Raw genomic sequence first — 13,620 nt, forward strand, 5'->3', positions numbered from 1 at the left:
ACCACCAGAGGAAGATCCTTCTCCTACCTGGCAGCCAAGACCTGGAACTCCCTCCCCATCCATCTTCGGCTGACCAAGGACCATCTCTCCTTCAGGAAGCAACTCAAGACCTGGCTTTTCGAGCAGTAACGGACCCCTCTTCCCCAGCGCCTTGAGACCCTCCGGGTGAGTAGCGCGCTATATAAATGCTATGATTGATTGATTTATTGATTGCTCTGCCTAAGCAATCAGCAGTGTGCAGTTCTGATGTATTTTACTGCATCCTGGACATCTTAAATAGTTTGAAGAGAATAAAGGTGAGATGATTGTGCCCTGGGTGGAAGTGGCGCTCACTTTTGCCGGTTGCTGTACACTCATTAACATGTGTCGCTGCAAATTTTGCAGACAAATCACTGAAAGAACACATTTCCAATCAACCTCTCATTACATATAGACGGGGAAAGAACATCAGATCATTGATAAGTCCGAGCCACCCTAAACCTTCTGCGAAATCTAACTGGCTGACACAGATATGTACTGGCTTTCACAAATTTGGCAGCTGCCAAATTTGTCCTCTAGCAATGAATAACACTAAAACATTCCAGAGTCATCAAGGGAAACAATATGAGATTAGCCAACTGATCAACTGTAATAGTCGATATGTGGTATACATGCTCAAATGTAAATGCAGCTGTTTTTACATTGGAAGTACAATTAGGCAACTCAAAGAGAGAAACAATGAGCACCTAAGGGCCATCAAGCACCACGACCCCAGATACTCGACAGCGACACATGTTAATGAGTGTACAGCACAAGGGACACACAAGTAAGTGGCATATGTCCGTCAGTACTCTTGCCTGCTTCTGTTCGCTCACCATATCGATAACTGCAGCTCGCTTGCTCTTATCACATACGATGGCGTGCCTACATGGACTTGCTACTAAATAATTTGATAATCTCAGAGGCATGGAATCGCGAACGATAGCTTATTCACCTATCTTTTTTCACCATACATACTTATGTTGAACATTGTAGCCACCTAATGATTGGCTCAATACTCCTATCATTGCCCCGCATGACAATTCCGCCGGCTCACCCACTACCACGTTAATTCGAGTTGTCTGACATGATATACTTGATGATACTTATCAATCTCACTTTGAAATATTCAGCCGCAGCCCGCTCGATTTTATATCACACACGATGGCGCGCCCACATGGACTCGCCACTGAATAATTTGCTCATTTTCAGATGCATGGAATCTCAAACGGGAGCATATTCACCGAGGTCTATATAACTAAATCACACTTGTGTAACGCATCTGAGCCACTTATTGCTTGGCCAAGTACTCTTATCACTGCCCGCATGATAATTCCGCTCACCCAGTACCACGATAATTCAAGTTGTCTGACATGATTTACTTGATGATACTTATCAAGCTTACTCTGCCATTTTAAAGACTCTGGCACAATAATTGATGCTCTCTAATACTAAGCCTGGGCAAAGCACTACGCTGCGCTCGCGTAGTTTGCGAAGTTTGCGCTACTTCGCACTACGCGAATTGCACGTAGCACAGTGCAAACACGCATAGCGTAGTGTTGCGTAGTGCAGCGGTCATTTTTTGCTTGCTCGCGGTCCTCAACGTCAATTTGGCGACCGCGAGCAAGCAAAATGACATCCCGGCGAGACTTTTTCCTCGTTCGCGATCAGCAACATCAAGTTGGCGATCGCGAGCGTGGAAAATAAACCTCCTGGCGAGATTCTCAACGCGAGGAGGTCAGGTTTCTCATTGCGAGTGGTCGCGATGAGAAACTACCAGTCCGCGTTGAGAAAGATGCCGCTCAAGTAAAAATCTACCCGAGCAGCAGAAAACTACAGCTCGCACTGTGCAAGATGCCGTTTTCAATGATTGCACAGTGCCGGTTGCTTGTCCGCACTGTGCAATCACTGAAAACGACATCTTGCACAGTGCGAACAGGGTGCTACGCAGTTCGCGAAGTGCTACGCGTAGTTCGCGTAGTGCGAAGCAAACTTTGCGTAGCTTCGCGTAGTGCTACTTCGCGAACTACGCCCAGGGTTATCTAATACTGCCATAGTGTGATAACTTGGTTCAGTACACTCACATTGCTCTGATTGCCATGTTGAAGCACGTCACTGCTGTTATAATCCACGCCTCGCACTTATTCACATGTGCACTCTCACAATGGTGCGGGCTTCTGTAAAGTGATATCTGACCCTAATAATTCAGATTATCCTCAATTTTCAATTTACAGATATATGTAGGACAGAAGCAACCAATCTCCTTTGAAATTTTCCCGGCCGTACTAAGGCTGGGACGGAATTATAACCAGCCAGAAGGTATGTCTCCCAGATAGTGTATGGTCATATTGTGGCTCCGCATCTTCATACATAGAAAAAATACAAGATATGTGTACATGACGATAACACTCTACATTATTTTAGGCTCAAAACGATATCCAGTGCACATTAAGGTAGGCCTGGGCCTATTCCCAGTACTCATAACCTACTAACTCACACCATTAACATAACTGGTATGCGCTCATGTCCCTTATATCTCTGTATATTTCCCTATTACCTATGCTGTAGCAGTTATAAACCCTTTCACCACGTTTTCAATTGCTTCCTGGAGTGAATACTGTCTTGATCACCACGTTAGATAATTTCGAATATCGTGGAATTATATATCAGACACTATAATATGTTTGAAAGCACAAATAGGCACTTGTACGGTGAAATGATTGGCTCACTTATTTGTGCTTTTGATGGTTTCTCTGCATATAAATGATATATATATACACAGTTGGGACCACTTATACAATCACGTTTACAGTATGCATCAATTGTGCCCATATGTGTGGGCTGATATTCTGTTTTATATATGTTTTCCAGCCCTGAGGAAGTCGCGGGTCTCTTGTCCCGATTGATGAAACACGTGTTGGCTGGAGCAGATACATTATGCTTGTCTCTCTGCTATAAGTGATTAACTTAGAACACTCCTTGTATGTGTGCCAGGGCCTTTTCTAAATCTTAAATAGTTTGCACCAGGTCGGCAAGAAATACCCCTAGGACTGTTGACAAGATCTTAGTGATCATGTTCTATACTACATGGGAATACCTAAACAGCTTGCATTGGCTAATGGCAGAGCTAAGATGATTTAGAAGAACTTTTGTTTCAGAATGCTACCACTCATTTTGACTCTGTCTATAGGGACCGTAAGAAATAAGTAGGAGTTAACTCTGCTGATAGATGCCTGAACTATCAGGCTCTCATGTGTGAGGAGTTGTGTCAGGAAAGCAGGATAACCTGAAGCAGTTCTATGGAGTGGCTATCTGCCTTTTCACAGGTGGGTAAGGGAAAGGCTTAGCCCAGGTACCCATTAGATTGGTTGTCACTAAATAATAACAAGTGCATGGACAAAGCCTGTCCAGGTGGTAGAAGTTCTGTGAGGACATTGGTATTGACTTCAAAATCTGGTATCCCAAAGTCTCGGACTTCTGCTGTGCATCTGAGGATCACAGCAAAGGAGGCTGTTTCTTCGACTGAGATGGCTGGGTAAGAACCTAACGAAGTTTCCCCAGGTCCACATAGACATTTATGTTACTCTTGTTTGAGAAGAATATAAATAGTTTGGATTCATAAGGGCACATTCCTCACATGAATTGAAGTTGTGACCCAAATCCAAACACCGGAGACACACCTCACAGGGTCCCTACAAGGTATAAACTTTGTAGTTTTAGCATGCATCATTATCTCTTGCACAGTGGAAAGGAACAATTTTAGAGAAAAGTTGTAAACTGATGAGAAAAAAGTTGGGAGCTAGCTCCAGGACCCGTGTGTGAAGGTGTGGAAAGAAAGGAGTTGACATCAGGTGCAAAAGAGTGATGCTTTGACACAGCTTCGGCTGTCACTTCTGGGGCAGAATGAGGTTGACGTGGAGCCAAATGGAGCCACTTGCTAGTGTCGGGGGCTATGCTGTAAAATATTTCTGAATCAGTTGGAGCCAGGGGGGGTATTCACAAGGTGAGGAATCTGTGGTTAGAAGTATCCAACGAAAAGGCATGCATGAGATGGTGAGGCTCCAACTAGAGTAGTGGGTGCGGAGTCAATAGATTCCCCTGGAAATTGTGCAGCTCCATTAGACTTAGGAGGAGAAAATAGTGTTCCAGAGAGGATTTGAATGCAAGTGGGCAGAGAAAACTTCAAAAGAAAATGGTTATAGAAGTAGACAATGGTGATGCATTGGATCAGGGAATGTAACAGAGGCAGCCAATGGTGAAGTAAAGGAGTGGGCAATGTTACAGAGGTAACCAATGGTGATATAAAGGAGCATGGAAAATGTTATGTGGACATGAAATACGAGCAATAGTGAGACAGCGATTAAAAAACAACACATTGAGACACTTGGAGATCACTGTTGCTGAGCTGCATGCCCTGGTATGTAGGTCTTGGTCAAAGAAGAACTAGGCAAAGTTCAATTTAATGTCAGTGGAGCCATGGGATGGCGATCTTTTCCATGATGGAGTAATTGAACAGTTTCAGGGAAATAGTAACTACAAATTAGGTCAAATGAGGAGCACAAAATGAATTGAAACTAATGCAGCTCAAGTGTTTGCTTCATTTGAGAATGATAAGTAATTTATTGGACCGAACATTGATAAGTTTCACTGCAATTATTTACAAATTCAAAAGATTTAAATCAGTAAGGGGTAGGGAGGTTAGACTAAGAGGGTCCAATCTTGTTACGCATGCAATGGGCAAGGAAGGATTTTAAAAGCGATCTAGCAGAGCACACTGTGACTTCAGTTCACCAAAAGACTCTATTTTCGAAACTGAACCCTGAAAAAGTAAATAATAGAAAGAGTTTAAATGGGATCTAATTATTATTAATACTCTAAGAATTACAACAAGGTGTAGCCACAACCATTGGGGTCCTGTAGAAGAAAATGAGCACATGGCCTAGGATCCATATAAATGTGCTGAATTCAGTATCTGGGCCTGATCATGTGACAATGATGAATGTTGAAGATGTGCTGAGGTACGTGTTACAGGGTCATCGTTTAACGTGAATAGTGATCTGATATAAAAGTGTTAAATAAATTATTGCATTTTCTTGTTTAGAGGTTTTATGTTTGGATAGACATTTCAATATTAATCACTGCTGTTTGTACAATATGTTTTAAAGTGTAATCCGAATTTGGATTCCAGTGGTGATACATCTCTTACTAAAAATGCTCAAAAATCCACCTGTGTTTCAGGCAGTGGTTATGTCATGTTTGTTTCTGTGTAATAAAGTTTACAAAACAATACATCCATTTTGGACTTCTTCAATGTAGGCAGCACTTATGACAGCATTATCCTGGAGGCCTGGTGAAGGGAAGGTGGCCGTGGAAGAGAGGATGGCTGCATCTGTGGTTATGCTGACCAATTAAGAATTAAACCAATGTTTGATTTCTTGGTGGAAAAAATACTGGGAAAGCATCCCCACCAATAGGTACAGAAATAGCAGAAATTCGAATCCCATAGGGAGGTCAAAGTCTCAGCAGCGTCAAGGATTCTAGCTGCAGCTGAAACAAGGGCTTTTGTCGAACTTGTAAATGAGGTAGGCAATTACCTGCTTTCCAGAAAAAGGGGTTGAATGAAGAATCCAGAATATGTTCTCACCTATCATTAAGAAAGACTGTAGTGCCTGCCTAAGGTTTATCCACAGAATTCTCCACTGTATGAATTAGGGAAAGATTGGAAGGGTCCTTATCCTTTATGAGCACAAGTTCATGACTGAATAAACTAAATATGTGTATTTGCAGGCAAAGCAATCTTACCAATGTGCAGAAGATCTAGTTTGTCATACCCTTCCCCTTTTCATACACTATAGAGGGCCTGACTTGGTCAGCCCTCCTCATTTTCTACAGGGGCCTCACCGATGCACAGAAAGCTTAGTTTCTTGCATTACTCAATCTATTTTGGAGGGAAAGCCACTGTAACCTGAGGGCAACTGTTGATCTACTCTCTGCCTTAACCCTTTGCTAATCACTACAATAGCAGTTTGAGTTTTGTAAAATATTGAAGACAGTATCAAAATAGCGGAAGTATTTGAACCAGTTTACAACAACCAAAATGCAAAGGGAAATATTCTCACACAATTGTCGGTTTAACAAACATCTCAGAAGATCGCATCATAGCCAGAGCTAGCTCAGTTTCAAAGATCTTAGAAGAGAAATTCACCCAGAGCATCTCCTCTTCTAATAAATCTGGTCCAATAGGAAAGTCAGGTTAGATCAGCTTGATGCAAGAGGAGGTCACAGCACTCGTCAAAAGGACCTCAATTGCCAATTCAATACAAAAGAAAACGGAGACCAGTTTCCGATCTTCCAGAAGCAATCAAAACATTGGCAACTGTAGTCCTTCATGAACTACAATATCATGTTGACCCAACAAGCTGATTAGATGCCAATTTGTTGGGCTTTAAAATGATCCACAGCACAGAAGAAACATTGAACGATGTGAGGGAGAGTTACTACAGATATTAGACTCAGTAAATATACCAGTTCCATTTTTTAGAAATAGGCAAGTTGTCTTTGGTAAGTGGATCATATACTAGTTTAAAAAAACAGAAAGAAATGAGTGGGGTTATAAGACACAAACATAAACTTGCTGTAATCATTACTATAAGAAACCACGCAACATATCAAGCTATGTCACAATCTGCTAAAAAAAAGAATACCATTTGATTTACTGTAAGCCTCTGTGCTCTTCCTGATCCCGCAATATGGTACTACTAGCTGGGGTGACCAGAGCACACCAATATGTTCCCAAAATACAGACCCGGGCAAAACCTAGGATCCAGCTCTCCCATTCAATTAGCGGACAAATAATCTGACAGAAGTGGAGTACAGGGTGCCATTCAAAGGAGGCATAGATTTGCAACCCAAATTGAAAGGAGATGGTCTGAATAAAACCTTAAACGCAAGTGAGTTCTTAGATTATTCCATTATTAACATCCACGTGACGAAAATCATTATTGCGAGTCACACTTTCAAGCAATGGTTAGGGATGCATGAACATTACGTCAATGAAATAACAAAAAAAGTGTTGTGGAGGCTGTAATGATTATTCAATACTGAAACGTTGGGAGCTCGATTGACAACAATAAAGCAGCTCTGGGCTTATTATGGCTGGTATAAGCCTTCTGCTACAACATCGCGATGTTTGTCTTTATGTTTCTCTCATTCTAAATTAGAACGATCTATCCATAGTGGGTAGAATGTTCTAATAGCCTTAAAGCCCTTCTGCCTCAAGCTATACCAGTTGGTAAAGGCACTCTCCCACTGATACAGGCTATATCTTGGAATAAGAGCCTTTAACAACTGGTATAGCCCTCAGCAGCGGGTTGTAAGGCTTTACTCTCCTTTTCTCCTGTACAAAGGGAGGGCAATAAACATACCTTTTGCATAGCAACAGTAATAGTGATTCTGTATCACTCATCCAATCTACAGCTTTTAAAATAGGACGCATTCCGAAAGGAATTCTGTGATTGGTACTTAGATATCCAGAGTAAATACTTTGGTAACCATACCCTCAGTGTGCTTGATTATGTTATCCAGCAGACGGGGATAGCTTGTTAGGTGCTTCATCTCTGAGCCAATTAAGTCTTTGAGCTGAAGTCGTTCACAGTCAGGGCTGCTTTCTGCCGCCTGTAGTAAAGAAACAACACTTATTGAGACAATACATATAAAATGACTACAATACACGCTTAGATCAGTTATACTACACATCATACAAAGTATTACCCTCAAGACCCCAAAGGACATTTCTCTCTTCAAGTGATGGGCAAGATAAGGAAACTAAGACTTGCAAAAAGGACTAATGGATGCAAAGTTCTTGTTATCATTTAGCAACGGTTTGTTTTAGGCATTGTTACTCCTTGAGAAATCATTTAAATTAGGGTTACTACCAAAGACTGAAGCTCAGCAACTTTGACAGCTGAAGAAGTAGGAACTGAAAGGTGAAGAAAACAGTTTCAGTTGATTGGAGCTCCATGACAAAAAGTCCCTCCCAAGAGCATAGCCGAGTTCAAGGAATATGTTATGATGAAAACGTTTCTTTAAAAATGTCACAGCTGGTACCTGCCACCAAAAGCAAACTCAAATGTGCAGCAAATTCCACATGCTGGAAAGAGTATAATCTGACAGATTGAGATCAGGAACCTGCATCTTTGCAGCATTGAACAGTTGCTGTGGGTGCACTCAAACAGGACAACTTGGAGGCAATGCAGGCAGAGGCAAATTGATTACTTGAGAAACACGATCAACCTAAGAAATTAGGGAAATGAAAAGCCAGAGTCACAACATTTGAGTGAAAAAAGAGAGAGTAGAGACCACAGTCCAGGACTAGAACTCACAATGAGACCATGTTGACTTCCATAGGCAGATGAAAATAAATGTGCTTGGTCAACATGGTATGATCAGAGAACTAGAGCTGCCAGCCTTCCATTATGGCAATCGGGAACATTTGCCCCGATCTGAGATGCCTGAATAAATAAATAACCACTAGAATTACAGAGGAGAAAGAAAAAAAAACCTCAAGAAGTTGACAAGACTGGGGGGGAATGAGGTGGGAGGGGGCACCGGAAAGTCCATGGCAAGATGGCCACACCTTAGTGCAGCTCTTCCCAATGGGTTCGGGAAATCCACCATAAATTCGGCCATCCTCCCCTTAATTGTAAAGAATATATATCCCCTCACTGGCCTGAATCACCTGGTGAGGTCTACTGAAAATAATCTTGTGGGGCATTGCAGCACGAAACTGAGAGGCGGAGTAGAGATCGGCACGGCTGGGCCGGGAGTTCAGGATCAGCACCTGTGCCGTGGGGGCTCCTGGAACACCTCGTCGTAACAGGAGGCTGAAGCCAGAGACACGGTGTGAAGCCTGCTGATAGCTTCGTGAAGTGGAGAGGACACCAAGAACTACAGTGGAGGTAATCGGGCCCGGACCTGCTGTGCCCCCTCGCTGGCCTGAATCACCTGGTGAGGTCTATAGAAAATAATTTATTGGGGCAGTGCGGCATGAAACTGAGAGGCGGAGGAGAGATCGGCACGGCCGGGCTGGGAGTTCAGGATCAGCGCCTGGTCCGCCGTGGCTCCTTGATGACCTCGTCACAACAGGAGACTGAGGCCAGAGACATTGTGTGGAGCCTGCCGGTAGCCTTGTGAAGTGGAGCGGACACCAAGAACTACAGCGGAGGTAAGCAGGATTGAACCGGCGGTGCCTCCCCCCTGGCGTGCCTCAGCAGTAGGATACTAGGCAGCCTCACAGTCCGCACATGCAAATTGAGGCCAGGGCTCGGCCTAGCAGAAGCGGATGCCTCAAAGGATCCTAACTGGCCGCGTTGACATACGGGCGGTGGTGTGACCGTGGACACTGCCGGAAGGACAGGCATCCATTGTGGACATGGGGAGCCATGCATTCAAACCACGGCAGGCCCCAAACAGCTGAAAACAGCACAGCGTGGTCGGCGTCTGTAGATGTGGGGAATACATGCTGAGTGGTTCGGCATGGTGAACCCATGCTGAGTGGTATGTGATGACTGGAGAAGGCCTCGACACACGCTGCAGAAAACCCCTATTCTACATAATACATGGCTAAACCCCGTTCCCAAGGGGAAAATAATGTGGTAAACGAGGACACCCACGGTGATGTGCTGTGCTACAGCAAACATTGGTGCTTGAGACAGGAGCGTCAGAGGCCTGCAGTTTCCAGCTAAACTATCTGACTGTGTCTAAATTAGGGGACAAGAGAGTTGAAATGCATCAATAGTGTGACAAAGGACTAGTGCAATTCCGGAACAGTGCAGTGAGTTTTCCCACATTTCGCATTCCCACCTGGGCGATATTGGCGTCATATGCGATCACCATCTGACACCACAGGCACCACGACTCCGGGGCGTGGTGTGTGCAACGCTGCCACAGTCACATAGGATTGCCTTCTGTTAGGGTCCGCTGCACGGTCAGCTGCCTATGTTAGGAAGCTAACGATCGTGAGTGCTCACAATGGGAAAGGCGGACCAGCAGCAGGCAAGACAAGAGGCTCTGCGAAACAACCCTCGGATACTGGTTGGAGGGGGGGGCAGCCCACCGGGATGGCAGAAGGGAACACCCTAGAAGCAACACTCCTGGCAGTTGTCACGCAGCGCAGAAACAGAAAAGAGGATATCTAAGGTCGAAGACAAGATTCAAACTAAGAGCTCGAAAAACCTGAACATGAAGCACGTCTTGGCAGTTATTCAAGAAAAAACGAGAACTTGGAAGCGCACTCTTGCTGCAATAATTTACACATAATTGGGGTCCCAGAATCTATAAATGCTGTCAAAATGGAAACTTATATTGAGGGCATGCTGGTGACAATATTTGGTGCCAAGAACTTATCCCAACTGCTGGTGATAGAACGAGCACACCGTGCATTCTTGACGCAGCCTTTTGCCTGGGACTCCCCTTCATTCCATCATAGTGAAGCTTTTGAATTCTTGTGGGATGCTGCCCTCTAGCTGGCCCGAGAAACGGGCCAAGTCCAATACCAAAGAAACAAATTCACTTTCTATCCTGATTTCTCTTTGGCTAGGAGGGAGGTTCTACCAATCAAGCACCACCTACAAGAAGCAGACATTTCCAATTCCATGTTGGACCCAGCATGCCTACATGTGGAACACCAAGGTGAGCAGAAAATCTTCACGATGCCTAAAGCGGCCAAGGAATACCTGAAGACACTCTCATCTGGTAAACATGCCCAGAGCACAACAAATGCAGATGACAAAGAAATTTGACGTTCTACACTAAGCATTAGGCCTTACCAGGAGCTACTTATAGACACTCAGCGACTGCCTGAAGCCGCAGTGGCAGCCATTACCGGCATGAGGTTGTGACAACGTTAAAGCTGTCGACATATTCAAGCTGATTTAAGATGCATATCTATGATCCTGTGAACTCGGTCACCTCCATACACCTGAAGGGAGACTGGGAACCTGGTGAATACCAGTGAGGGAGCACCCCAGATGAGTCAAACACATGGTGCTACAATTTATTTGTTATTGAGTGTAATGATAATGCTGAAACTATATATGTCCATTGCTTTTTGGGGGATGTCTTTTGCCAGCTGGGTTGCTGAAGTGGGAGGGGAAGAATGTTAGGTTGTTCGAATCTTGTATACCCACACAAAATATACATTGTTCTCCGTGATACGCAGGGAGTGCAGTATAGAAGCCCATGCACCATTCCCATTTCAGTGAAATGACTAAATGGCGGTGAGCAGGAGATAGCATAAATTTCATTATATGGAAGGTATGTGTCTTAATAATCCCCATAAGTTTAGGCTAGTGCTCCGGTTTCTAGATAGGCATACATGTGGCTTTATTGCAGAAAACACATTTGGACAGGCGATCAGACAGCACTATAGGTGCCCGTTGGACATCATGCCAGCTAACCTCCTTTTATTCTACATACTCAAGGGGGGGGTCCTACTTTTGGTCAAGCGCATGGTACCCTCCACGCTCGCTATGCGGACGACCAGGGCCGGCTATTAATTGCACATAGGATGATAGCTGTCACTGCTGTCACACAAGGTAACATCTCTGGAGACTAGTTAACACCTGGAGACTGATATTTTCCACTATGCCGGCCCATATCCTCTGGGCGGGGGATCTCAATACATACCTCAATACATACCTAACCCTGCAGAAGATCGCTCATCAAACACCGGCTGGCATGGGAAGCAGGCAGCTATGGTGATCCGTAGTGGGGTGGAAGAATATGGGCTGGTCAATGCCTGGCGACTACGACACCCTACACAGAAGGAGGGCACATTTGTGTCCTCTGTACACTGCACATGGTCCAGATTGGACTATTGGCTTATATCTACTGAGGTCTGCAGTGGGTAGAAGATCCATGCTACTTACCTAAGACTTTATCAGACCATTTGTCAGTCCTAATGCGACTGAAGCTGGCGCATGTAACTCCCACACCGCTCACTTGGCCTTTTCTCCCAGCAGCACTCCTAGATGCGGCATTCATAGAGGAGGTGTGGAAAGTGATCGTAGAGTACTTTGCATTAAATATCGGCTCAGTATCAAGCTGGGGCTCTCTGTGGGAAGCCTTTAAAGTAACAATACATAGGACATGTATAGGAACTCAAGTGGGGGTACTGAAAACAATTCGTAAACAGCTAAAAAACACTAAAGATGAGCTTAATTCCCTGGAGAGAGAATATGAATGCCAGCCAAAAGAGGCCACATTGGCTTCTATTAGGGAACACGTGACCGAAATTGAGACCCTTGCAGAACAAGAGGCGCGATTCATTTCTAAGCGTCACTTCGCAAGTACGTACATTGAAGGTGGGAGGCCTAGGCAAAGCCTTGCTCAAAACCTAAAGGCACAGAAAGGCCCAGACCCCATTGTCCACTTGGTGAACGATGATGGGGCCGCACTCAACTCCAACTCAGATATAGTGGAGGAGTTCAAGAGATTTTATGCAAGTCTATATGAGCCATGCAGCTCGGCATCACTGATCGAGCTTGGCCATTATTTAGAGAGGGTGACACTGGCATGGCATTCGCCAGGGCAGAGAGAATACTTAGCTCAGCCAGTGACTGTGGAAGACGTCAGAGAAGCCATACATGCCCTTCCGAATGGGAAGGCCCCAGGTATAGATGAGATTACGTGAGGGTTCTAATAAGGAGCATGCCGAAGTGCTAGCTCTGCAGCTACATGCAATGTAGGAGGAAGCCTACCTTAGTCACACACTACCGCCATCTCTGAGAGAAGTATTGATAGTGACGTTGATAAGCCAGACAAGGCTCCGGAGCGGTACAAATCTTATAGGCCACTATCTCTCATTAATATAGATGCCAACATTTTAGCCAAGGTGATTGGAGTGTGCCTACAGCCCCTGATATCACAGTTAGTGCTGCCAGATCAATCTGGCTTTATACCGGCTCGGTCAACTACACACAACCTACGCACTATCCCTGCACTATTACATCAAGTGGAACCCACCTTGCAGGCGGAGGTTCTATTAGATGCGGCCAAAGCCGTTGATTCTATTGCGTGGAGATAGATGTTTGTGGTATTAGGCAGCATAGGGATACCAGAGGCGTTCTTAAGACGGATATGCCTTTTATATGAGTGCCCAGCAGCACAGGTGCGTGTCGATGGTCACACATCACATGCTTTGAGTGTCGGTATGAGGACGTCGCAGTGTTGCCCCCTGTTGCTGCTGCTATTCGTGCTTACCATGGAGCTGCTTGCCTGCATTACTCAGCAGAAACACGCCCTTACTGCCCTTAGATTTCATCTATGACCCTTGGATATCTCACTATATACAGAAGATATGGTGCTGTACATTAGTAAACCGTTGGCATATCTGGCCCTGGTAAATAGAGAGTATATAAAATGGGATTACTACTCTGGTCTGTGTATCAACTGGACGAAATCCATAGTCCTCCCGCGAACACCTACGCTGCGACATTGGGTTCCCGCTAGAGTGGGAGAAAGGCCCTGTCAATTATTCATGGGTATGGGTGCACAGAGACCCTAACATTGTGAAATGTGAGAATTACGGCAAGGAAATGTCCA

General features: G+C 44.6%; 1 protein-coding gene across 2 annotated transcripts in view; it reads right to left on the minus strand.

Annotated features, from left to right (window-relative positions):
• Window positions 1-13,620, minus strand: part of LOC146772768 (rho guanine nucleotide exchange factor 11-like) — a 319,232-nt gene that overhangs the window by 179,169 nt on the left and 126,443 nt on the right. For both annotated transcript variants that reach the window (XM_085639976.1, XM_085639975.1), the window contains exon 7: window positions 7,575-7,692. In XM_085639976.1, coding sequence (XP_085496102.1) covers window positions 7,575-7,692 — 118 coding nt within the window. The remainder of the gene's footprint in view (window positions 1-7,574; window positions 7,693-13,620) is intronic.

This window comes from Triturus cristatus, chromosome 12 (assembly GCF_964204655.1).
Source record: "Triturus cristatus chromosome 12, aTriCri1.1, whole genome shotgun sequence".
Taxonomy (NCBI): Eukaryota; Metazoa; Chordata; class Amphibia; order Caudata; family Salamandridae; genus Triturus; species Triturus cristatus.